The following is a 27,954-nucleotide window of genomic DNA, read 5'->3' as shown; positions in this document are numbered from 1 at the left end:
CAGGACCCCCAACAGACGCGCAGCACTGCCCACCCAGCCAGAGCTCAGGATCTCGCATGCACACGCTACGGTGTCGAATGAATCGGTGCCCAGGACCTCCCAAACCCCACAGCACCCCTCAGCAATCCATGGCCAAGATCCCCCCGCACCCAGGATCCCACCCAGAGCCCCCCCCCCCCCCCCCCCGGCCTCCCCCCAGTCCCGAGGGCCGGTGGAGGGCTGTACCCGTGGGGTGACACCGCAGCCCTGTCCCCACAGAGAGCGCCCCCGAGGACTTCTACAGGCGGTTCGGGGGGCCGGAGGTGCCCCCCACCAGCACCCTGCCCTTCTTGCCCACCGAGGGCCCGCTGCTGCCCGAGAGCTGCCCCACAGCCAAGGCCAAGGGCTCCAAGCTGCCGGGGGGCCCGGCCTTCCCGGGGGGCTGGGAGGGGGGCCCCCCCCGTGGCCCCCGCCGGCCTGGCCTGGCCACCCTGTGCCCTGAGGGGCCGCCCGAGGCCTTCGGCCCCAGCGCCCCGCTGTACGGGCAGCCCCCCCGGCACCTCGCCACCAACAGCAAGACCGAAGTCACCGTCTGACAGCTGGCACCATCGGGGACCGGGGCCGGGGCCGCCCCTCACCCGAGCATGCTGACGGCAGAGCATCCAGGTCCTACCCAGCGGGCCGCGGCGGGACCAGCGCCGTCTTGTCTTCCCTCTCCTGGGGATGGGGGCTGCCAGCTGCGCTTCGCCCCGCGGAGGCACTGTGGGCCAGGCTGTCCCTCTCACCCGGGCAACAAGTCTCAGCCATCCTCAGCCTGTCCCATGAAGAGGCTGAGCCGGGGGCACGCTGGCAGAACAGCGCGCTGCTCAGGGGATGGGGGGTCCGATGCCAGCCCCCAGGGATGCGGGGGGACGTCCTGCTGGGGCCAGGTACCCCCACCTAGCTCCTGCAACCGGGTAGGAGAAGAGCAATGGACTCAAAGCACCGTCCCGGTGCTGCCGGCAGAGCCCAAGCAGCCTCCTTCCCTCCCCAGCCTCCCATTCCCCACTGTCCCAGCCTCCACCTTGTCAATAAATAAACCATTAAACTGTACAGCCTTGGTATGGATCGGCTGGGGAACTCTGCGCTGCTCCCAAAACCCCAGCCCCTTCCCCACGGGCAGCAGGCTGCAAAGCCCACTTGCACAGGGCCTAGGGAAGCCCCCCGATGGGGGACATGGTGGGAATACAGTTGTCAGGGCCAACTGCAAAACCCTTTGAGCAGCTACATGAAAACCAGATCTCCTCTGAAGTTTAATGGTTCTGACAGAGCTTTACCAGGGGGAGCTGAGAAACAAATACATGGAGCGAAAGGACATTGTTCCAAGCAAGGTCAGGTAAAAGCTTTCCCTCCCATATAGATCTCCTAAAATTGCAGGCTTCTAGCCCAGCTCTATCTTGCTTGGCTCTGCCCTAGCCCCCAGCCTCATGGGTTGCTTCCAAAGGAGCACGGAGACACCACACTTGCTCCACCAAGGGACTATCTTTCACTGCAAGCTGTACAGCTCCATTTTCCAGATTATCTCAACAAAGGAATGACAGCTTCCTGAGGAGCTTGTGTGGCTGGATGTCTCTGAAGGATGTTTCAGGCTCACCTATGCTTAAGAGCAGCTGCTGGGTGGGATAAGGAGGGCTAAGAGAAAGAGGGCAGACAGGAGGTGGTGGTAACGTTCACCTTTATTAGGTAACAGATGCTCAGGAGCCCTGGAACAGGGTTTTCAGACAGAAGATATGTTCCCTGGGGAACCTCCCCACCACCAGTTTCATCTCTTACCACAAAGCATCCCTACTCTGAACTCCATGTGGATAAATAGACTTTCTTCACATAATCCATAAAACAATTTCCTCCCAACCGCAAACAAAAAAAGTTACAGTATATACACACACATATAAAAAAGTTGTAGGGACAGAGGGGCAGCAAATTTATGAACGGTATAGAAAAAACACGGCAAAGATTCCCTCACCCTGGAGGGGAAAGAAGTACCAGCAGTGCTAGGACCCTCTGTGGATCACGCAATTAGCTACCAGGGTTTCAGCCCAGCAGCCTCCCAGCCCCTGGCCCAGCGGGTACTCCCTGCAGCCCAGCCCCCAGGGCTCAGTCCACCGTTAAGTTACCAAAATGAAGCCTCAACATCACTGTTTTCCCAAAGCATCACTTCCCCTTTTTACTAAAGCACGAACTTCACAGTGTTGCACATGACCTGGGGAAATGCAAAACAACTCAAAGGCTCCCACAGGTAAGGAGTTTCTGTATTTTAGGAAAAACCCATGACCAGGAAGACAGCATAACAGCCACTTAAGAGAAAAAGTAGAAGGATACGATCCAACCCCCAAAATAGGATCACTGGTAAGACATGAAACTTGGGAACGGGCAATCAAAACCCACCCAAAACCAAGAGCTGTTCTGCATACTTATGATACCTGCTCAGAGCAGAAGTTGCTGTCACCAGAGCATCCTCTAACACAGACTGAAGACACACCGAGAGCAACCTCTCCCCCACAGATGAGCTCCTCTCCAACTGCTGACACAACAAAGGACCCCCCTGCCTGCCAGGAAGGTGAGGAGCACAGACTGCCAGTTATTGCAGCTGGGTGTCCACCAGCTATTCCCCAAATAAAGCAGGGGAGAATGGGAAGCATCTCCTGGTCCTCATGCTTTTGCTTGCAGCTATAGCCCAGGGTCACTGGGAACAGGCTTGGCTGAGAGACAGGCTTCTCCTGACCCCCTGCTTCCACCTTGCTGAAGCTGGGCAATTCCAGGACTAGCATTACTCGTGTTCAATTCCTGCAGCACATGAAATCCCCCTCCCAGATGCCCAAGGACCCCAAGCAAAGTGTGAAAACAAGTCCCCATCTTTTTCCCCTCATTTTGGAAGGAGATCAAGCTCTCACACCCCTCTATAAAAACTGGATACCTGTAGAAGCTTCTTGCAAAAGACCCCAAATTATGACTGTGCAGGAGCCAAGCCTGTACAAACCAGACTGGGACAGGACAGGATTGGGCTGCTGCCCACATCCAAGTGCTTCTAGCTGCCAACATGGAGCACACACTGGATACGCACAGGGAGAAACAGCGATGTTCACCTGCCAAAGGCTGATTTCCACATTTGCACATGTGACAGGGCAACTGCTTTGCACTTCACTTTGGAGAGATGCAACAGGAAAGGCAGAAAGAGGGCAACATTCCCTCCCCGTCCCTAGTCCATCTCCTCCTCTTGGAAAGTCACAGGTGATTCAACACCTGCAAGTCAAACTGCTCTGAATGGCGATGGTAACAGCTGGGAGACCCATACCCTGAACCAGTGCCTCCCAGTCCCTGCAGGAGCTCCAGAGCTGTTGAGCAGTTGGAGAAGGGAAGGAGAAACACCTGAAGACAAGTTCTGGGACTGGGAGTTGAGCAAAATAAAAACCTCTTTCTAAAAATTGTTTCTGCATCAACAAAAAGGCACCAGAGAAGCATTCACCCTTCACACTGAGTGTAGGGTGCTGTATGTCCACCTCTGCTGCCACCCAGCATCAGCTGACCAGGGACACCCCGGCCTTCTACAAGGCTCTGCCTGTTGTAGGCTGCCACAAACCCAGCTCCCTGCCAAAGGCCAGAGGCAACCATCACAGGAAGGAGATGCACAAAGTGGAGAGGAAGGGAAATCTGCTGCATCATTCCCTACATTTTTGTAAAGCCACAAACACTCCTATTAAAAAAACTGTATAAAAACTGTAGAGAAATTTGCCCAGCAGTACTGGCCCCAAGCAATACTCCCAGAGCACCTCTAAGCTGGGTCTAAGGAGGCTTCAGCTTCCTGACACGCAGCTAAAGGAAAGCTGGTGCCTTCCCCCTCTCTCTTGGGAACAGCCCCAGCGCCCAGCAGCCCCACAGGACTTGAGCAGATCTTCTGCCCTCCCTAAAGGTTTCTTTCCACGGAGGTGTTTGGGAAGAGAGCAAGATGCCCCTGAGAACAGACAGAGAACGTGCCACTTCTCTGTGCCTTGGGCTCGTGGCCTTCTCCCCCCCATAGGGATGGGGGTTCCAGGTCAGGGCAGCACTTCCCAACACCAACAGCCCCAGGCATGGTCACAAAATCCACAATGAGACAGAATCCTGCTGCAGCGCCTGAGAACAAGCAAGGGGGCTAATAAAGCTAAACAAAACAAGAACAAAACCCTCCCTCCCTCTCCCACCGGCACAGCCCTAACCTAGCACTTTTTTTTTTTTTTCTTTTTAAGCTCCAGAAGGGAAGTCCAGGCTGACAGTCCACCAGGCTGTCTTTGCACAAGGTGGCCCCATGCTGGCATTAGGAGGCAGCAATGGCTGTGCCCCCACTCAGCTTGACAATCATCTGCTGGCAATCATTGCAGGAGCGCTTGTCCCCCACCTTCTCCAGCGTGCGGGCAGCCTCAGCCAGCAGGACTGCTCGCTGGCCCGGGGAGGACAGGAAGGAGAGGGGGAGATGGCGGCAGGCCAACAGGATGGCTGTGGCTCGCTCCCTTTGGCCCGGCAGGGTGTCCAGTTCACCTACGTGCAAAGAGGAGAGAAAAACCTCATGATGAAGGTACCACCTGTGCTGACAAAATTCCTCCATGTGGGCCCTCAACGGGCACTAGCATCTCTGGCTAGCATCCCCCAGCTGTGCCAAGAACTGGGGGCACCCTGCGGACCCCCAAGCAGTGACTTTAAGCTAAGAGAGAACAGTCACAGCTGGAATCAGCCAGGGACTGACAATCTCATCTTCTACAGAGACAGTCCCTTTCACTTCACTTCCTAGGGCGCATCCCAGCACCAGCATGCACATCTGCCCATCTCCTTAAACCCCCAAGGAATTTTATAACCAGCATCACATATCCTGGCTCTCCCCCTTTAGGATTCCTGGCTTCTGCCTTTGCATTGACCACCCCAAACTCCAGCCAAAAAATTGCCAAATTTTGTGCATGTGTGGTTGCACAAAGGCAAATGTTTTCCAGCCTGTCTACCAACACCTCCAGTCCAGGGCTGGCAGCTCACGTTAGCTGGCTTGTAGAGAGCATGGCAGAAGCATCTTCATGAGCCACAGACTAACAGGAGCTCGTCACCCTGAGCCTCTCACACGGGGATGACACTGCAGGCTACAGCTACTCCCCTACACCTTGCCTCAGCGCTTGCCCCCTCCCAGCCCTACAAGCAGCAGGTCACTGCCCCGGCCCCAGGGCTGACCTTGCTTGCTGCTCTGGGGTGTGCGTCGCCTCAGGCTGTGCTCCAGCAGCTGGTGGGTGCGGGTAGGGCTGGCACCCGCCATCAGGCGCACAGTTGCCTCGTGGAGGAAGACCTGGAAGGGAAGGCAGGACGGAGGGGTGAGAGGCAGGCTGGCATAGGGGTGATGCTGCGGCTGAACTCACATCATCCCTCAGCCACCGCATTGCGAGCGCAGAGCGCTGATGCCTTGACAACAACAGAGACCCACTTCCATAGTCCTCCCTCACCTTCCCACCTGTCTCTAGGAAATCTGCAGGTCAAGGCAACTGCGAGAAGGGAAAAAAAACCCAAACACCTGCTTTCAACACCTGAGTGGCCTAGAAAGGGGAGGAACAAGAGCACGGAACAGGGCAGAAAAATGGGAGAGCAAACCCTGGCACTGTGGCCTAGGTGGGTGTCTCACCCCACACTGCTAGCGCAGTGCTCCGATAACAGCACCAAACTTTGAAATCCAGAGTTTGGACAACATCAGGACAACACTTTTGTCCAAGTATTAGACTACACTTCCTGTACAGAGGCTTCAAAGTAGATAGACTAAACAGAAGTGGGGGAAAGCCCCCAGAGAAGCACCTGATGCTCTACAGGTGCAGAAGGCATCTGACCCCACAGTCACCCGCAGAGCCAACATGGCCGAGGCAGCCCCCTTTCACACCCCCTTGGGGGACTGACCCACTCTGAGGCCACATTAAAGGACAGGATGCCATGGTATTTATTTGGCAACACAGATGTCCTGATTGTTTCCTAGGTAGAAACTAAGGTGGCCACCTCCCCACGTGCACCAGACTCCCACAGGAACCTCCTTCATCATCCACCAAGAGAGCCTGGAGCCTGCTGGTGGCAGACCATCCCACCCCAAGCGCCCAAACCACTCAAGCCCACATACACCCTACATTCTTCCAAGGGCCACAGCTTCCCTGTCGCCCCTCGGGCAGCAGCTAAGCTGGCGGTGGAGCAGGCAGGGAAGGCAAGCTGTCACCTTGCGATAGGCGGGCCTGAAGCTGTGGGCCAGCTTGCGCAGGCTGCCAAGGTCACGCTGGAAGCCCGTCAGCTCGGGGGCCGAGGCATGGTAGGTCTCACCCAGGGCCTGGCTGGTGTTCGCCTGCTTCTGCCATAGGCTGGTGCGGAGAGAGAGCAGCAAGTCACAGGCCAGCAGCTGGATCATCTGCAAGAGCCAGGGGGACCAGGCACACACGCTTATTAACACAACTCATCAGGTGAGTAACAGGCTGTTTGCTACACAGCTGCTGTCGTGGCCCACGGGAGGGTGGTCGCAGCACCTCCTGCCCACCCAGGGGGCCACCCCAGCCCCCTCAGCCAAGTCACCCCACCACAACGCACTGAAGGGAGCAGGACTTTGTACTTTTGCCTAGCAGCATCTCTGAGGCTTGGCCCCGAGAGGTCCAGCCTAAGGAACAAGCACCAGGCTGTGCCCAAGCAGCAGCTGTCCCCTCCAGGAGGGCCAACACCTCTGCGAGGCTGCCTCCCAAGCCAACCCCAGACAAGACGTGCCAAGTGGATATGGCAGCAGCAACACCCCAGCCTTCTGCAAAGGCTTTCCCATCCAAACGGCAATAGTGGGAAACAGCAAAGGCAGTCTTGCTACTGGAGACAAAAAAAAAAAAAAAAACACCCCCAAAAAAACCCACCACGAAAAAGAAAAGGCAGTCTTGACATAGCCCGAAGTGGCTGCCCAAATCCCTTTTCCCCATCTGCTCTGCCCCCTCGCACTGCTTGCTGTCCTGCTTGCTCTTAGGGGACTCTAACCATGCTGCCGAAGTGGAGAGTGCCTCTGTACTGCACTGCAGAAACATTGCACAGTTACTGCCACAACATGCAATGCAACTACAATGCACTACAGCTGCCACCCAGGAGTGACAGAAGGGACTAGAACTGCGTCCCATATGCCATGAAGGGAAGCTCTGGCTTTAGGTAATCCTGGAAAGAAGAGAAACAAGCCCCACACAAACTCAGGAATAGCGTGGCACAGTCCCACTTTCGTGGAAGACGGTTCAAACACTCATGAGTGCTGCCTGAAACCGAGCTGGCTTGACTTAATGAGGTCCTGCTTTACAGGTGCCAGCAACTTCCTTTGGAGGACAGAGACGGATGCTTTCTGCAGGCCAAAGTCAAAGTGGTCAAAGCACCAGAAAGGGGTGATAGCTACTAGTAGGGGAGAAGTGAGAGCTCAGCTACCTGAGACCATGCCCAGGGAAACAATGTTGTACTTGCAGCTCTGCTCCTCCATACAGCAGAGGCAGAAAGACGTCAATGCCCTTTGCAAGGAAAGTGAAGAAATTTGCCCTCTACTCCCAGGAGACACAGGATGGATGGAGAATGCAGATACAACGGTGAAGCGATACACCTGCAGCAAGACCAGCCTTACAACAGGGACAGACCATATGTTACCCTGGGGCTTATAGCTCTTACGCTGTTGAGGACGGTGCTGGAGACGCCACTGCTCATGTTGAGGCTGTTCCATAAGTGACTGCTGGCCCTCTCACAGTGACTCAGGGAGCTCTGCTGTCCATCTGCCTTCCCAGACAGCGAGGCCTGCATGGCTTTACACACATAGAAGGTGGCTTTCACCAGGGCATTCCTGAAAGAAAGAGAGCACTGCTTTCAAGCAGTATCGTGGCACGCTGCCACAGGGCAGTCCCAGGAGCTGAGCCCAAGCAGCAACCAGCATCAGCTTTTACCCTCCATTTTCAAGAGCAGAGATAATTTCTCAGAAAAAAAAATGGAAATTGTTCCTCCCTACACAGACTGCACAGAGAAACGGAAGGAAAGTGGCAAAGATGCTTTAGTGCAAAAGAACCAAGATGGTGACAGCAGCCTTTCCATCAAGTTTTATTGTCCGATTTTGGAAGGCAGGAGGCTATGCAATTAGAACAAAGCCAAGAGACACCCCTAAAAAAGCAATTCTGACACTTCCAGTCCACAACTCTAATATCAGCCTGTAAGCCTTGACTATACAGAAGCTGCTGAGCACATCACATGTCATATTATTACATCCCAGAGCACAAGAGGCACGCAACTCCAGAGCACAGGTAGAGGTAGCCCTACAGGACAGCATTAGGGAAGAGCTGCCCCCCATTTGAAAGGAGCAGGGGTTTGAAAGTTGTCCAAGGCCTACGCACTCTGACATCTCCAGGGATTTCGGCATGCGTTCCACTTCTGCAAAATGCGACCTCACAGCCACATCGTCCCCCCTGAGCCAACCGATTGCCATAGCCACCGCTGCTGACCACCATCTGCACACCACATCAGGGCCTGTAAAACAGAATCATAAGCTGCAGCCCAGTAAAGGACACCTGGCTCCTCCTTGCTTGGAAAAGCAGGCAGGTGTCATGTGCCCTTGCCAGTGCCTTCCACTGAGATTGATACTAATGAGCCCAAACTGATCCCATGAGAAAACAGCCACCCAGGTAAATGGTGAAACATGCTGCACGAACCCAAAGGAACTTTGTAGCAGGCAAACACCCTACACCTGACTGCATGCAGAGTTCTAGATGCTAAGTTTGCATCTTGTCAATAAGAACTTACCCTGCCTACTTGTCCAGAAATCTGCTGACTTCCTTCCTGACAAGGATCTCCACTCACCATCCCAAAATAACAACTCCACTTGTATATACCATGCCTTGGCACTAATCACCATCAAGCCAGTTAATCAGGTTCCCTACATAATTTCCCTCCAATATTTAACATCCCCTCAGAAACGTCTCAAAGCCTGCCTAGGGACAAAGGAAATAGGCTCTGCTACTCTGACCTGCTTTTACATTCTATGACAATATTGACCCAAATATAGACTTCCCTTTATACCAAAAAATAATCTTGAGAAAAAGAAGTATCCTCTTTTCCTTCTATGTTTGCTCTACACATTTTAGGTACAGCACAGTTAGTTTGTTTCTAAAGCTCCAGCAGCACCCTGGTGAGCTGCCAGATGCTGTCTGTACCAACACCAAGCAAGACGAAGCCTCCAGCAGCCTGCTGCCAGCCAAGCCCAGATAAGTGCATGGCTCAGGAGGAGCCTACAGCTCTCACTGTCCCACTAGATATGCATTAAGGGACCAAACCAAGCACCTCTCAATATAAGCCCAGAGCTTCCCTACAGCAGGGGCAGCAGGCCTCTGGAAATTGAGAAATATAAGTGACAGCTGTTGTGAAAGTGAGGTCAACCTCACTGTATTTGGTCCAACAGGTAATTAAGTGGGAAAAAACATTCCTGTATCTCAACTGCAACACTGCTATGCTTGTTTACATGCTACACCCTTCCTCTCGCTTCGCATTGCCAGAAGCAAGCTCCCAGGTGAGGGCACAGGGTTCAGCCTGGAATGTGCCCAGCAATACAAATAACAGCAGCCCCACCTGGGCACCCAGCATTACAACACAGCTGAACGTCCAGGCCTTCCCAACCACCACCTTCCAGTCTGAGCTGCTGTACAACACTGTGGTGTGCCGCTGCTCAGCAGTCAAGTCTCATTCCAAGGACTGCATCTCTCCTTGTCTGGAGTTTGAGAGGTGGCAGAGAGGGAACGCGTATCAGCAAGAGTTCCTGGAGCTGGGAGAGCTTCAGTTCTGCCAGACTCACCCAGGGTGGACTTGAGTACAGAATTGCTGGCAAAGGGTGGGGCTCCACTTCCCATTGAGTCCAAGAACGAGTTGAGCAATTTCAGGTACTCCATGGCACTAGAGAACTCGCTGAAACAAGAAGCAAGGCAGACCTTCACTATGTTGTCAAACAGGAGACACCAAAGCCTGAAGGTGTTTCTCATCAGTCACAAGGCATTTTTAAACAAGGCTGATCCATTAAGTCAGCAGAAAGTCCAAGCTCTATAAGCAACACAACACTGCCAGACCGAAGAGACCACCCCGAGAGCAGAAGTGCACAGATGCTCAGGGAGGACTACCCTCACACCTCCCCATGCAGGACCACCAGCGCAGAACTAGAGTCAGCCCTGGGAGTCTCACCTCAGCTACAGAAATGCTGGGCATGACATATGTTACTAGTTGATTACAGGCTCCTTTTCAATCACTGCCTCCAAAGGAGGCTGCATTACACTTCTGGAAGTGACTATTTGCATATATGCAAATATGTATGAATGCAAGTGAAAACACATTTATAGCGTTGGTCAGAGAAAGTAGCATATGCAGCAACGATCTAATTTCCTGGGACATGCTACACAGGAAGATCTTCAGCTCCTCCCCCTAGAGGGGGACAAAAAGGCTTGCTGTATTACTAAAGCTGGTGCTTCCTAAGAGGAGACAGGACTCCCACAAGTATACTGACAACACACCTCACCCATACAAATCCTGCTACCTTCTATCATCAACAGCAGCACCTGAGCATAAGCATTTGAACTGTGCAAGCAATTAGACCAAACTGCTGCTCATTCTCTGCAACGTGGCTAGAAAACAGACATAAGATTGGGGGGGGGGGGGGGGGGGGGAAGCTAAATGTGCATTATTTTCCCTTGACAGGCAGGGAAACTGGGTTATCTTCCCATCTGAGGCTTTTATCCACACTTCTTGGGGAGAGCATTCTTACAGAGCCTTCCCATATATTTACATAGCATTTGCCTGGCACCAGCATATCTGGAGATCAGTAGCAACAGTGCCAAACTGCTGGCAAAGGCTGGGGCTCTGCTTCCTGGGGAGTCCAGGAGAGAGCTGGACAGGGTTCAGTACAAAAAGCTGCTCCAATCCCACCTATCAGCCCCTTTCAGCTGGTGACAGAGCTTAGAGGCAATGACAATTTCGGCCAACATCATCTCTTGCACGCATCAGTTTGATTTTTCACTGGTGGTCAACACAGCACTTCAGCTAGGAGAATACACATGCAAAAGGCAGCGAGCTGGTGGGGTCACTCTCCGACAGGCCAGACAGACCATCATGCTCTTAGAGGCCTGGACATGTGTTCTGGTCCACAGAAGTGGTAGGTGCACACTGATTTTAGTGTTCCTGAACACTAGGCTTTGTTACAGCAGAGAAAGTGTGATTCATCCAGTTCAGGAATCAAACAGTACTACGCCAGCTGATACCAGAAATCCTTACCACATCCAGGTTCACCTTTGGCTTCAGAAATTTTAATATGAAGAGGTAGAGCTTGCTCTTCTAATCAGTTGTGGTGGCCAAACTTACATGGTCATTTCAAGTCTTTAATAAGGACTAACCATTCAGTTTGCCCCAAAGGTCAATGGTTCTGAGGTCTGCCTCAGAGCCTGCCGCTGCGGGCAGCAGTCCCCAGCCCAGGACATAAACTTACCATGGCTCTTCCTCCTCTTGTCCTGCTATCTCCTTCCTAGTCTCAGGCTTCACAAGTGAATCCACTGCTCGCTCTAGCAGATTCTCACAAAATGCCTGATGAACTTGAGCAATAGGATCCGCTAGAGGAAGAAAACAACAACCGAACCATTCCACTTGGATCCTGTGATAGCCACCTCTCGATACAACTAAAAACAATCACCAAAATGTAGGAGCAAGAGGAGGAGCAGTAGAGGGAAATCCTTCAGGAATTAAGGCAACAATTTCTAAAGACTACGTTTTCAGGGCCTTTTTAACCCTTTAATCCATTTATAAAGCTGTAGCCCTTGGCCAAACATCCCCATGGAACTTCAGCCACTCAACAGAACAGTGATGACACTGTTCTAGAAAAGGATAAACCTTAGCAACCCCGAAGTCACCCCGCAGACATTCAGGGCCACATGCAGGTTGTGCTCCAGCACATGAAGACACAAGCAGGATGACACAGCACAGCATACAAAGGGAGGAAAGCCAGCTCCTGCAGGCTGGGGTGGTGTCTCTCAGCTGCACAGCCCCTCTTGCCCGTCAAGACCACAAGCAGGGCAAACATACAAGAGCACACTTTCAAACAAGACACCTGCTTTTGTCCCAGAAGTGGAGAGACTGCCAGGCTTAAAGCGCTGGGAGGCCACACACTTGGGACACAAGCGACTCTCACCAGGGTTCCTCTGGGTGCAGTACAGGCTCTCCTTCGCAGCAGACTTCACTGTCCAGCTTCGCTCCACAAAAAACTTCTGTCCCAGGGGGTGGCACAGCCAACGCAACGAGTCAGGGATAGCACTCCGCTCTGAGCTGCACAGGCTTTGAGCCTGGCTTAGAAAGTAGCTCTGCGGAAAGGAGATGCTACGATTGAGAACAGCATCCAGGGAAAGAGACACCACCAAGGACAAAGGTCTTATCATAATTACAGCTTGTATCATAACCACAGGCCATGTAATTGTAGTGCTAGCAGATGCCTCGAGCTATGGCAGTGCCAGCTTGCAGGCCTTCCTAGAGCTCCACTTAGAGGTGTGATGGGAGAGGAGATAACTCACCGCCAGGAAACCAAGCTTGCCTCCACAGCGAGTTTTCAGGCCAACCGCAGCTGTCAGGTGGATTTCTGCCATTGTGCTGGGTGGGATCTTTTCTTCTGCACACTCGGCCAGATTCACAGCACACAGGGCCATGTGCAAGCCCGAGTAAGCTGAGCTGGAGGGAAGTTTACCTGCACCAGGAGGGAAAGGAGAAGTGTTAACTTTTAATGCAGTAATACCGGCTACTAAATACTACTGTGATTTGCAGGGCTACTATCCTATAGAGACAATGAGAACCTGTTGACAAGAGAAGATTACATCATATGCCTACTTTGTATTCAGGCAACAGGACAATTGTAATTGAGTCTTCCCTCCACAGATACCAAGGTTGGCATCCACAGCTCCACTTCTGCCAGAAAGCCCTGTACAGCTAAACCAGTCAGGATAAAGTCACCAGCAAATTTTGTCTTGCTATATTCATCACTGTCTTTGCAGTCCACACCTGTACCTACACAGATAATATTAAGAACAAGTATTTATCCCTGGCGGCATGGCTGTAATTCACACGGCATGATTAGGCAGAAGGAAGTTTAGCTTGGATTTCTGATGTGCTTGGAGCCTATTAACATGGCAAATTGGCTTGCCAAGGACAGCAAAAACAACCATTCACAAGGAACATTCAAGCACTTCCTTAGGACATGTGCACACACCCAGGTTTTCAAAGCATATCAACACCAACTGGCAATCTGCACTCTACACAGTTTTGGAGATTTAAGTTCTTCCAGCAATTAACCCCAGCTCCTGCTTCCACATTACGTTCCCAAGTGACAGGGATGAAACAAGCACTTCACAGCAGCAAAAAGCAACTGGGCTCAATCAACTGCTGGTTGGGAAAGACTCTCAGCCACCTCTGCAGGCTCAGGAACATGTAACTAGAGACACTGTGTGGCTTTGGCCGTTCTTACAGAGCCCTTTTATTGCATGAACCTGCTGTGTTTTAGAAAACGGCTCCTGAAATCTGTCAGGCTGATTTCCAACAGCAACCCTCCCAGAGGAGGGAGGCGGTAGTCCTCTCCCTGTATCCCCCAGGATCAGCTCTGAGCCTCCTCCTTTGGCAAAACAAGGACAGCAGATCTGTCACCTCTGCTCCCACCTGTTATGTGGAGCTGATGGAGCTTGTGATATGCTAGAGCTGCATCCCGAGCGCTAGTCTTGGCCTCATCCTCAAAGCCTGCAGTGGCCTCCCTTGCCCGCCACTGATGAGAAGTCCTCTTCAGCAGCCACCGCACCAGCGCCAGCTTCTGCAGGCTATAGCGGATCACGTTCCAGGACAGGCTGCAGGCCAAGTCCAGACGGGAAGCCGGCAGCGCTCGGCCGAGTACCGACAGGCAAGTCTGCAGGTTTGATGCAGCTGCAGCAAAATCCCCCTGCAAATAATGTGACAAAAAGTCCAATAACAAAAAGCACCATCACAGAAACACTTCGGGACCTCCTTGGCATCAGGAGCAAGACAAACTGATGTGCAAGGTGGGACAAGATTTAGCCGTGCGAAGTCAACACAGCCCCAGTGAACATGAAGACAATTTACACCACCTTCAAATCTGGCCCTATGCATATGTTTCCACACACGGCTCTGATCCTGCACTGCTTGTGAGACACTGGCACTAGGTGAAAGGAGCTCCTGCCTTCTCAAACAACGTGGAAGTTTCAAGGTCCCCACATGAAAAGTCAAATGTTGCCTCAACAATGGAGAGGACTTCCAAGAGGCTGGAGGACAGTAGAAAAAAAAAAGACACAGCAGAGGCCAGATTCTGGACAAAACCCAGGACCTTGCTGCCAAAGATTGCTACAAGATGTAGCAGCAAGGAACAAGGACAGAAGCTATGCTGACATCCATGCAGCACTAGTTTAGGCTGAAGGAGGACAGCAATCTGCTCAAGACAACCTAGCACCACCTGCTCTGAAATCAGACAGGATAATTCACTCCAAGAACACCATGCTCTTGCAAGTGCCAAGCCACTGCCTCACTTGGCAATATCTACCCACACCCCCTCCTAGAAGATGCATTTGATGCAAAATCACAAGTCAACTTTACCCGTGCCAAATCCAGGTCTGCTTGCTTGCGATGCCTCCAGAACGTGACCGATGACCTTGAGTGCAGCCGGGTCACTGGCTCTCCATGCACAAGGAGCTTTATGAACACGCTCAGCACAATCACTCCATTCACAAGCCACAGGATCAGCGTGGGCATCATCCAGCCAAACCAACCGCCTGCATCTGCCATCATCATGCCAAAAGGAAAGTTAAAAGTTAATCTGGACACCAAAAGCATAGCAACAGCATGAGCACAGACCCAGAAGCATGTCTTGCTACGCTTGCCACACACGGTATCAACTTTTGCAAAGACTGCAATTTAATCAGGAAACACCTGTATCAACAACTCTTCATCCAACCTCCAAGCTAGAATATTCCCAACTAAATAAAAATAGTTATTTTTACAAGACTTATTTATAATAAATCAGAGCCAGCTACACCCATGGCTACTCAGTACTTCAGTATCATTTTCTGGTCTTAATTAAGTTTACAAAACAACACTGAGGAAGCATATTTACCAGTCAGGAAAATGACAGCATGCCTACAGAAACCCCTGCCCTCCCCTAAGCTACCGTACATTAAACCATTATTATAGAATAAGTGTGTTGAACAAGCCAGTTGCAAGACCCTACATAGCAACAGTGTTTCTGAAGTAATTCTTCAGCTACTACTTTATTATTAAGTTATAAAAATCAGTCAGTTACTTTAAAAACAAATAGAAAATGAACATGTCTCTCAGACTTCCCCCTCTACCTCACCACACTGAGCAACAGGTGGTTTTGTGCAAGAAGAAAGCTGCATGTGGATGTAAACTGGAACCATGTCCAAGCACTCCTGGCTGGATCTCCTCTCACACCCAGCCCTGCAGTTACTACCCCTCCCCAACCATTAAGCAAAGGTCACACAGCTCCCTGAGGACACAAAACCATCCTGCTGCATCACACTGACAGTCCATCTCATGACCTGCAGCCATCACAGCTGGAGATGGTGTTTAGGGAGACCACATAAGCCTGGCCAGTTTCTGTGGTCCAAACTATTCTAGCTCATTACCTGACTCAATGGTCAGCACGTTCCTGCCAGAGCTGTGGCGCACCAGGCTGTCGGACTCCGGGGTTCCTCGGGCGTCCAGGAGGGATGTCAGAGGATTGAAGGAAAGGCAAAGGAACGTGAGAGCACAGAGGAGTATTCGAGAGCGATCCACCATACCAAGGGCCACAGGAGGAGAGTCAGGCTCATCTTTAACCTTCAAAGGAACAGGAATGGAAAGAAAAGTAAGAGAAGGAAAAATAACCCCCCAAACCTACTTACCATTCTGTAGAACAATAAAATGCTTATGCCAAGGGAGGGGTAGGGAAGAAGGAGAAACAGAATACATTCTAAAGTTTGCTTTTAAGATCAAAATTAGCAAGAACCCCAGTGAAGCCTTTCCTAGCTTAGTAAGATAAGGCTGAGGTATCTGAGTGCCTTCACCTTCGTTCTGCTCCCAGTCATTTCACTTACCGTTAACTGGATTCCCTGGCATAGGCTAGGACTAACCTTTGCTGCCCTTACTCTTTTGAGGATCTGTCAGAAGACCCACTTTTTCTGTCATATCCACAAAACAAACCTGACATCAGAAGACAGCCAACAGCTTTCCGTTACTGTTTGTTTATGATCTCATTAACCACGGCTGATGTTATCCAAGTTCTCCTGCTTTATTCACTGGACATATATATCCCTGGAAAGCCATGGGCTCTCTGGGTCATGAACATGCACTGTAAGTCCACAGAGACTCTACAGGGGCTGAAGGCTAAGTACAGTTCTTCTAGCAGCTAATGTATGGCTCAGATAACACAGCTGAGGAAGCAGTCTCAATCATTTAAGGAAAGATAAATCACACCCATGCACCACCTTCACCCTTACAAAGGATCTCTGACCCCTACAGATCTGCTTGCCAGATGTCCGCTGGTTTCACTCTTGAGAACAAGAATTTAAATTCTGGCCCTCATGTATCCCTGAAGTAGGTGCCTTGAATTTGACAGCTGAAGTCTCAAGTACCTTTGCATCATCAAGGAGTGGGCTTCCTGGCTCTGAATCAATGGAATAGGGAGAGAAGCCAGCCTGGGATCCCGAGTCAGAGGCTGGAGGAGACATCAGCAGCACGTTCTGGTTGAAGTCATCTATCTTCAGATCCACATCGTTGTCAACCAAACTGCTTAAGTCAATGCCCTTCAACAGCTCTGCAAAAATCAAGACTGCATTATACACGTTTCTTGATCATACATCCTGCCAGTGTTGCTCTGATTGGCTCCATCACCCAGAGTAACATTGGCCACTACCAACGCAACCTCAGTAAAGGATATGAAACTGCGAAGAGGCACCCTACGTTCATGCTGACTGCCTCCCCCGTGCTGCACAGCCTCCACAACTTACTGTTTTTCTGGTTAGCCAGCTTCAGAACCATGTTCTCCTGTCTCAGCTTATGGTTGGCCTGCTGTAGGTATTTAATGTAATCAATGGCTTTTCTCAGGACTCCAGACTTGTGCATCTGTAAGGAATTAAGATGTAGAAAAATCAGTTTATATTAAGGGTGTCAAAAGGTCACTCCTGCTTCTAGGGGTACCACAACCCTTTATATCATGTGGTGATAGAAAGAAGAGTGTATCAGCTGCTGCAAGGACACCAATAGCAGGGCACACCCTGTGGGCAAGGTATCAGACTTTGAAAGACACACAGGGCCTGAGGTCCCTCAAAGATCTTACAAAAATAGTAAAACGGAAACTGATTAACATCTTAATTACACATAGAGTTCACATCTAGGCTTCAAACTGAAATAGTCCTTTGAAAGTACCATAGGTTTGAAATGAAGTAGCTCTCTTCTGGGATGGAACAAGCTGCTGTCTGTTAGCCATAGTTCACTGTTTAATTCTGAGATAAGTGGTTGTCATGTCCTTGAGTCACTGCCTTGGCCATCCCTCTGAAAACAATTGCTTCCAGCAGCAGCGGACAAGTTCAGCATGTAAACACAAGCCTCAAGTACTACGAAGCCACTGTACGTTACTAGTGTTTTTAAAACTTAAGTTTCCAATTCCACTCAGCAATAGGAGGTAACTTCACTACTGCATGTATTTGTACAGGCACCACGCAAGGTATCAAGAACACTACCTCCCTGCTCTGCCAGCATGAAGTAAAGTGAATAGGACAACCCTGAATACACCGTGTGAGAAAGCTTCTAATATTTGAGAGAGCAGGAGTTTTTACAACTCGATATCTAAAGGAAACAAAATGGAAAGCTCTGTAAATCCTTGTCCCTACTGCAGTCACACAGAAAAGGAAACTTAAATTAAGCAAGCTCTGGTTTAGCAGTTATCAAAACATCCACTTGGATATTCTACCTAGAGGGCCTATCTAAGTTAGACCTAACAAAAGAAGAAATGCATTAAGTTATAGCTTATTTTCAAGAAACATACCACTGGCATAGTAAAATAAACATTTTACAAGTGACCTTTCTTGAATACTATTATCAAGCTTCCCGTCACACAAGAGCTTCTCACCAGTCTTATCCCAATACATGTGTGCATACTACTAACAGTTGCAGGTACCCATCTGCTTCATTTGGTAGAACAACGAGCACCTGAAGACAAAGTATTTATGACACTAGACTTGCTCTTATTCCACATCTTTACCTTGGCATCTGTCCCCATGACAAGGTCCTTCAGCTCAATGATCTTGTCGTTTATGGATGACCGGTAACGTTTTTCAATGATGTTGTGAGTTGTTCTCCTCTCTCCTTCTTTAGGTGGTTCTGGTTGTTTGACGCCCCCAGGAACTTGTTTGATAGGCACCTTTTCTTGTCCCACCATCACTGGCATTGTGGTCAAAATGGTCCCATTGCTCCCAACGAGGGTCTACAAAGGCCGTGTATAACAAGTGTCACGAGCAATCAGGCAATTCAGATAATGTTTATGATGGTAGAAGAAAAAGGAGTAAACAAAAGAAGAATCAGGAAAAGTTTGTACAGCTCAGAAAAGAAGAGATATGACAATTTGCCCTGTCCTCCTTAGCCAGCATGCCCATTGGCACAGCAGCACAGGAAAAAGCTGCCACTGCCTCTCACATCGGTCACTGGGGAGTAAGAACATCTCTTGTTCTTCAAGGGCATCAACACTCTTGCTCTGTTCATCCACTAAATAGAGAAAAAGACCAAGGCTCCTCCTTGCTCCTACAATCCTTACACCCTAAGTCTCAAAATTCAGTTTTTCTGTGGACAAATAAAGTCATCAAATCAGCAACAGGTAATGCTACTTCCAAACCGGTGACAACAATGTTAGAAAGGACCTGACTACGGAAAAACAAATGGCGGCTTGAGCAATGCAGTTGATTTGAATTCAATTAAATGGAAAACAAACCAGGTCCTTAAGGTATAAAAATGCCTTAAGATGGGGAACTAAGGCAATGAGTGATATACATTGGTGTGAAAAGCTCAAACTTGGGCATCTAGATGTAGGACAGACCACCCACACCACACTAAAGCAGTATGTACTCTGCAATAAACGATGATGAATCCCACCAGAACAGTTGCACAGAGGGGCTTCTAGGTCAGCTGGAGTAAAGAAAGTTTAGACTGCTTAACCCTGCAAAACAAGACTGAGAACAGTATACATGTTCTCTAAAGTACACGAAAGATCATGGAAGTGGTTATGGAGAGGAAGAGTTATTTCTGTCAAATGACAGACTAGAATGAGAATAAACTAGCCATGAGCAACTTCAGGAACAATTCTGACTCCAAAATAATCTTCTAAATAAGATACTAGAAATTAATTTAGTTTCATTTCAAGCTGGAACTTGACAAATAAGTGAATTTAAGTCCTACCCCTTTCCTTGGCTATTTCCACCAAATTTCAATGCATTCAAAAAGCTTTACTGATTGCATCTCAGACAGACACAATCACATACACCTCACCTCTGTGTGAGAACGTCACTTAAAGGCAAGCAGGTTAATTGAAGACTTTAGCCTGGCTACTAACAAGTACGTAAGAAGCCTACCATGCTATGCAAAAGAAGTCAAAACTTAAGTCCAGACTTGTAAGTTTATCTCCCCCAGTACATATCTGAACAAAGATATCTGTTCAGAATGTACAGGACTAATAAATGCGTCTTTAGGGGCATAAGTTTCTCAGAGTTGATAAGAAGCGGAGGCCATGAAGCACAGCTGCTATCTCCAATGATTATACTGAATCTTCACTGCAAATGCCCTCTGAAAAGTAGCTTAATTAGTTTTCACTTTCAACATACTGCTATTAGACACTACTGAAGGGGAAAAGAAAGTTCCACAGGTATTCTGAGCGAGTGAGCTTTCAGTTTCAAGTGTCTTCCAGAGGATAAAAACTGGATGGAATTTTTAGGTCATATTCCTCTCCTTGTAACACCAGAAAAAAGTAAACAGAAGCATGCCCTTGGTCTTTGCTTACTGGCCATGGGAGGCTGCCAAAAAATTACAATTTGTGTGTTTAGCCTTGGCAGAAACAGGGTATTACTCACACTGGACATGTCTAGAGCAGCCCTCAAAACCCCTCTTGTTTGTACCACTGCCCAATACTAAAGCCCAAATCTCTCCCTTGCATTAAGAAGAAAGGATGTCAACGAGGAGAGGGAAGGAAGAAGAACATCCATACGGTACCTGCAGAGCTGTGGTCTGAATGGGAGCAGTGAGTGCTGTCAGTGCTGGGTTCTGTACTGCAGCCATAACGGGATTACCATCTGTTTTCAGGGTTGTCAAGACAAGGGAGTCTGTTTTTATGATCTGAGGTTGGACCAGAACCTAGGTTGAAAAGAGTTACAGGTGAAGGGGAGAGGAGGCACATACTCCTCTGCTGATCTCAATAGCCAGAGGTAAGCAACGAGAATTATCACTTTACATCTCAGTGAATGGCAAAAGAGCAGGGCGAGTTTTTCTTTCACCTTGCGCTCTGCATCATCTGGATGGCTTTTGTCAGCCCCTCATACAAACTCTGACGAGGACACAGTCTGAACAGTACTGGATGGAGGGGAGCAGAGGAACCACCAGGACACTGGTTTTCAAATCAGTCACCAGAAGTAAACAAGTATGTAAAACCACAAAAGAGCTGATTGAAAAGCTCCCTTCCCCTCTCCAATTACACCTATAGTTAGCTCTCTCCGTTAACTCGTTGAGTACTCAAGAGCCTAACATGGCTAGGACAGCCTGCTTTGGCAAATACCTGTAGTAGCTTTCCACCCCTCCAATCTAACTGAAAGGATCTGCACCATTAATGTACAAGCAGATCAACCCCAACTGTAGAGTTATTTTGCCATAACACAGCTTGCTTTTATTTCTTCAAGTACCTTGTTGACTCTTAAACACAGGGAGCACTGTAGACGGCACAGTACAACTGAACCAGAGCAACTTGGTCATATTGAGAGAGTCCCCTAGCCGTAAATGTTTTTACGCGATACAAAGACACACAAAGGCAAAAAAGCCTTGTGTATGTTTTGAAACAAAATCACATGACACTGTAGCAGCAAAAAGATCAAAGAAAGTGTGGCAGAAGAATTGGAAGAAAACATTCCAACATCAGCCAGCCGTTACAAGACACGGTAGAGGTGGCAGACTTGCAATGAAGTAGGCAAAAGTCAAAGAAGGCTTGTTCAAGTAAGGTTTCCAATCCAGTTTGGCAGCACCAAGTTACAAAATATTTTACATCATATTCAGTTATGCAGGTGTTCTAGTGAAAATGGTGGCCTGCTACTTGAAGTCACATCACAGCTCACAACGGGGACTCACACACGATTTGCACAAAGTAAAACACTTCCAGAACACAGGCTGGCTAGAAATAGTCTCACACGTAAAGACGTCTGTGCGAAAGCAATGCTACCCAGGGTCACCAACCCTACAAGCTTTGCCACCTTTCCCCTGGCAAGCCAGGGGACCAGACCCGCAAAAGCAGTTTCTTTTTTCTGCTGTACCCTCCTATCACTCCGTGGTTTTACTCACTGGAACCTGCTGGACCTGTGGTGCAGCTACTGTCTGGACCGTGGCTGGCGTTAAGGTCTGGATGGTGCCATTGGCAGCCTGCGTTAGCACGCGCTGGGCCTGCACCGTCTGCACCTGCTGCTGGATGGCAACCGGCTGAACCTGGGAGGACGTCACCAGGCTCTGGACTTGAGGCTGGAGAACTGAAAAGCAAAAGAGATGTCAGGAAGAGTCCAGAGACACAGGTCTCCGTTCTGGAGCCTGCAAATGCTCCTAGCTTCATTCCCCTCCTTCCCAGAGCTTCTCAGTAAGCAGCATCCATCTAACATCCCACACAGTGGGAAGCTTCCAGCTCCTTCGATGCCTCCTGCAAGAGGACACTGTACTTAGAATAGCAGCCTTCCAGGAGGCACAGAAGATCAGCTAGGAGAAATTAAAGTCAAAAACCTTTGGTCTGATAGCACAGGACTCATTACTTGAGTGACATTACACAGTACCCAGCACCTGCCCACTCCTGCTGATCTCAGTGGACCATAGGATCCTATTTACCATGAAAAGTTATCATTTATCAACACCTACTGAAGAGAATCAAGATAACTGGCACTCATCATCATTAAATATCCCTACAAGTGTCTCTGCTCAACGCAAGCACTGCACTTGAGAGTTTGGTAGCTAAAAACGTGCCTTCATTCTGGACTGCCACATGGGACAGACCAGAGCTTCAGGACTGGATCTGCCTGCTGCACCCATCAGCGGGAGGACAGGGTTGCAACAACCATTTTTTAGACATACTGTTGTCAAAACTCCCATGAGCCACAGGAGAGAAGCCCATAACAGAAGAGAGCATCCAGACGACAACTGTCACAAAAGGTCACACAAAAAGACTTAAGATCTAATTTATGACAGTTCCTCATGCTCCCCCAAGTCCAAAGCCACAGAAGCAGGAGAAGGGATGCCCCATAGGCAGCATCGCAAGAAAAAGATGGTCAGCCTTGTTGTGGCCAAGGATGCTTCTGGAGTTTGAATGCTGACAGACACCATTTATTGTGAGTGCACCAAGCACTCCCGCAGCCTGAGCGCCCCGAAATCACAAGTGTCCCAGGCACAGCCGTATCCTGAGCACTCCAGCCGCTACCTTGGAAACTGGTGGCTGCATTCTGGTAGATCACCGGCTGCTGAATAATCCTGGTCTGGGGAGCAGAGCTGAACGTCGGCGTAATCATGACGGCCTGCTGCTGGAGCTGAGGCTGGAGCGGGGGCCGGGGCTGGAGCAGAGGGGCTGACCGCGGAGGGGCCGGAGGTGTTGCCTGCGCCGCTTTGACTGGCAGGCTCTGGAGCTGGGGGGAGGCGGGGGGCGCTGGGAAGGGCTGGAGCTGCACTTGGCTGTACGGCCGCTGCACCTGCGGCTCCAGGGTCCCACTGCTGCTGCTACCGCTGCCCTGAAAGGTGCCACACAAGTGATCTGAAAATAGGTCTGGAAAGTCTCCTGCCTGGTTACTGACGAACTGCAGCATCTCTGTAAAACAGAAGAAAATGCATTCAATACTATTTTATTGCCCACATGCTTTGACACCTGCCATTATGTCAGGGCTCAAATGATGGCGTGCATGCATAGAAGTGAGCTCTGGGTCCTTCAAAACCTCCAGAGAACATATCACACCAGCCTAACATCTCCAGAGAGAAACAGAGAGGTGGCAAGCGGCAAGGCACTGCTGCGGCTGTTCAGGGAGAAAGGCAGGACTCTCCTACAACACCTTCCCAGATTAAATGATCCAAGCACAGACTAGAATTTAAAGCCATCTCCGATATATCTAAAATATTAGTCTCATTCCATCACTGCTCCAGTCTAATCCCTGCAGAAGGGAGAAACCAACCACTCATGCAACTCCAGCATTAACTGTTCTCCCACCCAACTTTTAGGGTGCTTTCAAGCCCCCTGTCCCTCCTGTCCCACTGAGTATCTGGAAAATGAAGAAACAGGGTAAGAATTCATCTTAACTTTGTTTTACTTTCAAGCATAAGAGAAACTGGGGAAAAAAAGACTAAAGGAAACAACACTTTATAGAACTACAGCAGGAGAAATCCATGCTTGTGTTTAACCACCAGAATAACTTTTTTTTTGGTTGTTTTTTTTTTGCCTATTTATCCCCTGCCTGCAATCACTGCACAGCAGCTTCTCTCCATCCCACCTTCTCCAGGATTTTACCAGCCCACATCAAGAGGTTCCCACCACAACGCTATAGCTCTCCCCTACAGACTAAAAAGTTTTGCAACTGAGAGATCATTGTTCATAAGCAAAGCTTCCTTTTCCCTCCATCTAATCCAATTTAATCCAATTATGAACCTTAAGCTACCTGGATGCTTCCCCTGATCTGTGTGTGGGCAGTGGTGTGAGCAGTCAGACATCCTTCCCCGCCCCAGGTCCTGCCCATGCTGCACTGGCTCTTCCACAGTTTTCTGGAAGTCTTATTTTTTTCTCTGAAGTAGGAAAAAAGGAAGAGGACCCACAAACATAACAGAAGGTTTATAACTAAATAATAAATTCAAGTTTAGACAGTAGAAAATAAATTTCTGGTTTATGGGAAAAAACAAGGCAAAGGGCTCCTTACACCAGGAGCGTTCTCATCCACAAACCCGAAGGATGTTGCTGCTGTGCTTTATGAAGAGGGTTCAAAGAACCAAACTTTTCACAAAACGTTTCTATGGAAATTGTCCCAGCAACAAGAGGGCTATTAATTTGCTTCTCTGAAATGCCACCCACATGTTATCCAATTAATGTGTCTGCCACTCCTGAGACAGAGAAAAGGGATCGTTCTCCAAGCTTCTTGCTCCCTCAACAAACGTTTTGCTGTGTTTCTATAATATGACTCTTCTTCCCTTTTGACTGCAATCCCTCCACATCCTTACACACATTTAAGCAGTGACCATGACCATTGCTCTTAAGAACTTGAATGTTGGATGAAGGAGCTTGGGAGATGTGTCCTCCTAACCTATTTATAACCTGACACTAAGTGGGGACACGCTGTTCCCCGGCAAGGAGCACCAGCCGCCCTCGGGGACCAGCTGGACCAAACCTTTGTCTCCACTTTTAACTAGATGAATGAAAGGGGTTTTTCATGCAATTCCTCGGTAAACTTTCACAACACATTACCAGAGCAAGGAGGGGCTGTTTAAAGATTAACACTTCTGCACAACATCTAGATGGGTATTAAACAGCTTTTCACCCTCAAACTGACTGGAGCTAAGACCATCCCAAATAACCCTCAACATGATACACTTGATAACCCCAACTCTACGTACTTTCAAATTCTTCATTTGATGGCACTGCTATTTCACCATCAGACAGCACTACTGCAAGTAGAGGATAAAATAAATCAGATGAGATTTCCTCTGGAAAAGTAAACTCCAATGTAAGAGCCAAATTCCAAGTACTGTGTTTTAAAGAACATTGTGTTCAACACAGCAGATTTAGTATCTTATTAGAAAAACTACTCTTGCTCTCACAAGTTAAATCACATCTTTATCATGGACTCAACTTTGGCTAAATACAAAAAGTCTGAAGATTAATTTTAAAGAAACTGCCAGGGGATCAAACCCATCTTTTTTAAAGCACCCAAGAGCTTTCCTAGTAGCAACACAAGAAAAATAGAAAGCAAGAGATACAGCAACATCCAAGACCCAAATCTCTTGCCTTTTAAAAACACCTTTGCCTACACCGAGAACAGAGCAAGTGTTTACATTAACTGTTAGAAAGCTTGGGTGCTTTGACAGGACAGCTATCAGTGATAAACCCATCGGCAACAGATCACCTGCACTCCCTGCGCTGAAGAGGTCTCAGACCCTAATACGCTGTGAGATGTTACTGCAGAAACAAAGCCATCAAAAAATGTCCACAATGAAACCGAGCCCACCGAAGACTTCTGCTGCTTTCATTAGCCCAGCACCCAAATACCTGGCCGAAAGGCAAGAGCTGAGCTTTAGGTGACCCTCCCGGGCCACGGCTCAGCTCTCCCACACGCCAGCTGCTCTTCCTGACACCCCCAGAGATGCCACACTTTAAGAAACAGAAACCAGTGAAGATCCCAACCTCGAGAGAAACAAGCCCTCCACCCCGAACCCAGACAGGCTTCGAACCCACGACCAACTCGGACCTTACTCTCCGGCATCACCTGGCCATGCCCTGCCGGCAGCAGAGCCAGATGCCTTCAGCTCAGCACTGGGACCCCCCAGCCAGCCTTGCACCCAGTCCTGGAGCACCACCCCAGTGAGTGCCAACATCCCAGAACAGTGGGCGCATCCGCCAGACCAGCGTCATTCCTCCTCTACCGCACAAAATCAGAACCTCTATGGCAGGCGGTGAAGGTCCCTCAGCCTGAACGGGAAAGGAACTATGAGACCCGGCAACAAGACAACTTAAAAACCACATCAAAACCCTTGGAAAATTTCAAACCACAAGATGAATCCCTGTCAGAGCACAAAAAAAGCAGGACTGTCATATAACTCCACCTGCCCCCCACGCACACCCCCCCACCCCCCACCCCCCCCCCGAAAAACCCACCCTGGGAGGAAGGTGAAGCTCACTTCTCCCACCCCTGAGTTACTCATCGGTCTGAATCACACCTCCCTGGGCACACCATGGCTCAGAGGCGGCTCCAGGTTCATGGGAATTCATGTGTTTCCATATGGAACCCGAGAAGTCATTATGTGGTGCTTAAACAAGAGCAAACAGCACCTTCGATTTGCACCACCAACTTCATAAGTGATAACTAAGCCCCTTATATTCTCATAAGGTATACTCTTCTTTTACTTATCATAAAGGGAAAAAAAAAAAAAAAGGTATAAATTTTGCTCCTAGCTACACTGCAAATCAACTGCAATTAGAAACTTAAAAGCACTCGTTCAATTTCATCTCCCAGCTGCTAAACACAGATGCTTTAGACACCCCCCACCCCCCCAAAGCCGAGCTCTGTTTAGGATTACAGCCGAACAGAGCAGAGGAGCCGAGCCAGGTCCCCGGCTCCAGCCCCGTGCAGAGGGTCACCCAGGAATCAGTTTTCATGGGTGTTCGGGAGCTGTTTGGGAAACACCACATAAGGCATCACACACCGGCACCTCATTTTGCTGCACTCCGGTGGGAAAAGGGCATTTCCTTGCACATTGGAGCTCTGCCATTGATGCGGTGAAGTTTTATGACGAGACAGTGGAGCAAAAAAAGGGAAATTTAAGCAGTTTCAGCGGAGGAGGGCGAGGCGGCCCAGCCTCCCACGGGCACTCGTGGCGGCACAGCTCCGGTAAGTGCTTTGCACGCACTTCGAGAGAGCCACGAGGAAACACGAGGGGAGCCTGGGCAGCACCACCGCCCCGTGTGCCTGGGGCTGCCGGAGAGGAACGAGACGGTCACCTACGCCAACCCACTCCCACGGGGACCGCGGGTGGGAAAAAGGGCTCGGCGGCTGTGCGGGCTCAGCCCCCCACGCGGCTTCTCGCAGCGCCTGCCGCGACGCCCCCCCGCGTGGGTCAGCGCCGTGGAAGTCGCCCAAAAGCGCTGCCCGGGCGGAGCTGGCCACCGGCCGCCCACGCCACGCGGCAGGGGGGGACACGAACACGCGTGGCCGCTCGCCAGGCGCTGCCCGGCGGGACGGGCCCCGCACCCCGCACCCCGCCCGGCACGGGGCGCTGCCCGCGCCACCCCCCCGTCGCGGGCGGCCCGCACCGCGTGGGCAGCGCACCCCACGCGCGGGGGCCAAGCCGGTGAGGCCGCCCTGCGCTCCCGCTCGGGGGGTGGCGGGACGACCCCCACCCACGCACCCCGGCCCCCCCGGGCAACACCAGCAGCCCCCGACGGGCGCGCACACGCGGGAAGGCACACAAGCTCCCCCCACGCTGCGTGGGGCAGCCCGCGCGCGCCGCCTGCCCCCTCCCCCTCCGCGGCGCCCACCGTCGATGTCGCCCAGGGTGAGCTCGTCGCCCAGCTCGGTCAGGGTCTCCATGTTCTCCACGCCCAGCTCGCCGCCCTCCATCGCGCAGGGGCCCGCCGCGGCCGGGCGCTCCGCCGCATGAACCGCCGCCGCCGCCGCCCCGGGCACTCAGGCGGAGGCTGCCGGCGAGCGCCGCCGACCCCGCGCCATCTTGGGCCGCCCCGGCCGGCCGGCGGCCCCGCCCCCACCTGCCCGCCGCCACGGCAGCGGCGCGCGCGCGCCCCGCGGTTTGTTGTCAATGAGACCAGGTCGGCCCCGGCCAATCGGCGGCCGCGGCGGCGCGTGGTGTGATGGCACGTCAGCGATCAGCAGCTGCGATTAGCATAGGCCGCCCCGCCCCGGCACCCCGCCCCCT

At 50.6% G+C, this 27,954-nt stretch overlaps 2 protein-coding genes across 2 annotated transcripts in view; one reads left to right on the top strand and one right to left on the bottom strand.

Annotated features, from left to right (window-relative positions):
• Window positions 1–4,350, top strand: part of SHISA8 (shisa family member 8) — a 32,984-nt gene extending 28,634 nt beyond the window's left edge. The window contains exon 4 of the mRNA XM_080393053.1: window positions 259–4,350. Coding sequence (XP_080249179.1) covers window positions 259–575 — 317 coding nt within the window. The 3' untranslated portion in view covers window positions 576–4,350. The remainder of the gene's footprint in view (window positions 1–258) is intronic.
• SREBF2 (sterol regulatory element binding transcription factor 2) lies at window positions 1,677–27,805 on the bottom strand. Its single transcript, XM_080393021.1, has 19 exons — window positions 27,560–27,805; window positions 22,757–23,137; window positions 21,643–21,824; window positions 20,311–20,451; window positions 18,317–18,538; window positions 17,064–17,178; window positions 16,689–16,870; window positions 15,702–15,894; window positions 14,653–14,834; window positions 13,711–13,984; window positions 12,579–12,748; window positions 12,203–12,371; window positions 11,507–11,627; window positions 9,833–9,942; window positions 8,382–8,514; window positions 7,672–7,840; window positions 6,221–6,406; window positions 5,206–5,317; window positions 1,677–4,530 (listed from the first exon to the last, which is right to left on the bottom strand). Exons 1-19 carry the CDS (start codon window positions 27,639–27,641, stop codon window positions 4,310–4,312), a joined length of 3,345 nt encoding a protein of 1,114 aa, XP_080249147.1. The 5' UTR covers window positions 27,642–27,805; the 3' UTR covers window positions 1,677–4,309.
• Between the last annotated feature and the right edge of the window lie 149 nt (window positions 27,806–27,954).

Source organism: Falco punctatus, assembly GCF_963210335.1.
Source record: "Falco punctatus genome assembly, chromosome: 6".
NCBI lineage: Eukaryota > Metazoa > Chordata > Aves > Falconiformes > Falconidae > Falco > Falco punctatus.
Note: the sequence above shows the minus strand (reverse complement) of the source record. Positions and strands in the feature narration are given on the sequence as shown.

Coding starts and splice junctions, on each gene's coding strand:
- SREBF2 (XM_080393021.1), bottom strand. CDS start 27,641: ATGGAGGGCGGCGAGCTGGGCGTGGAGAACATGGAGACCCTGACCGAG. Junction 18,539..20,310: donor TTCAGACCACAGCTCTGCAG/GTACCGTATGGA, acceptor CGGCCTTTGTAG/ACCCTCGTTGGGAGCAATGG. Junction 13,985..14,652: donor CAGACCTGGATTTGGCACGG/GTAAAGTTGACT, acceptor CATTATTTGCAG/GGGGATTTTGCTGCAGCTGC.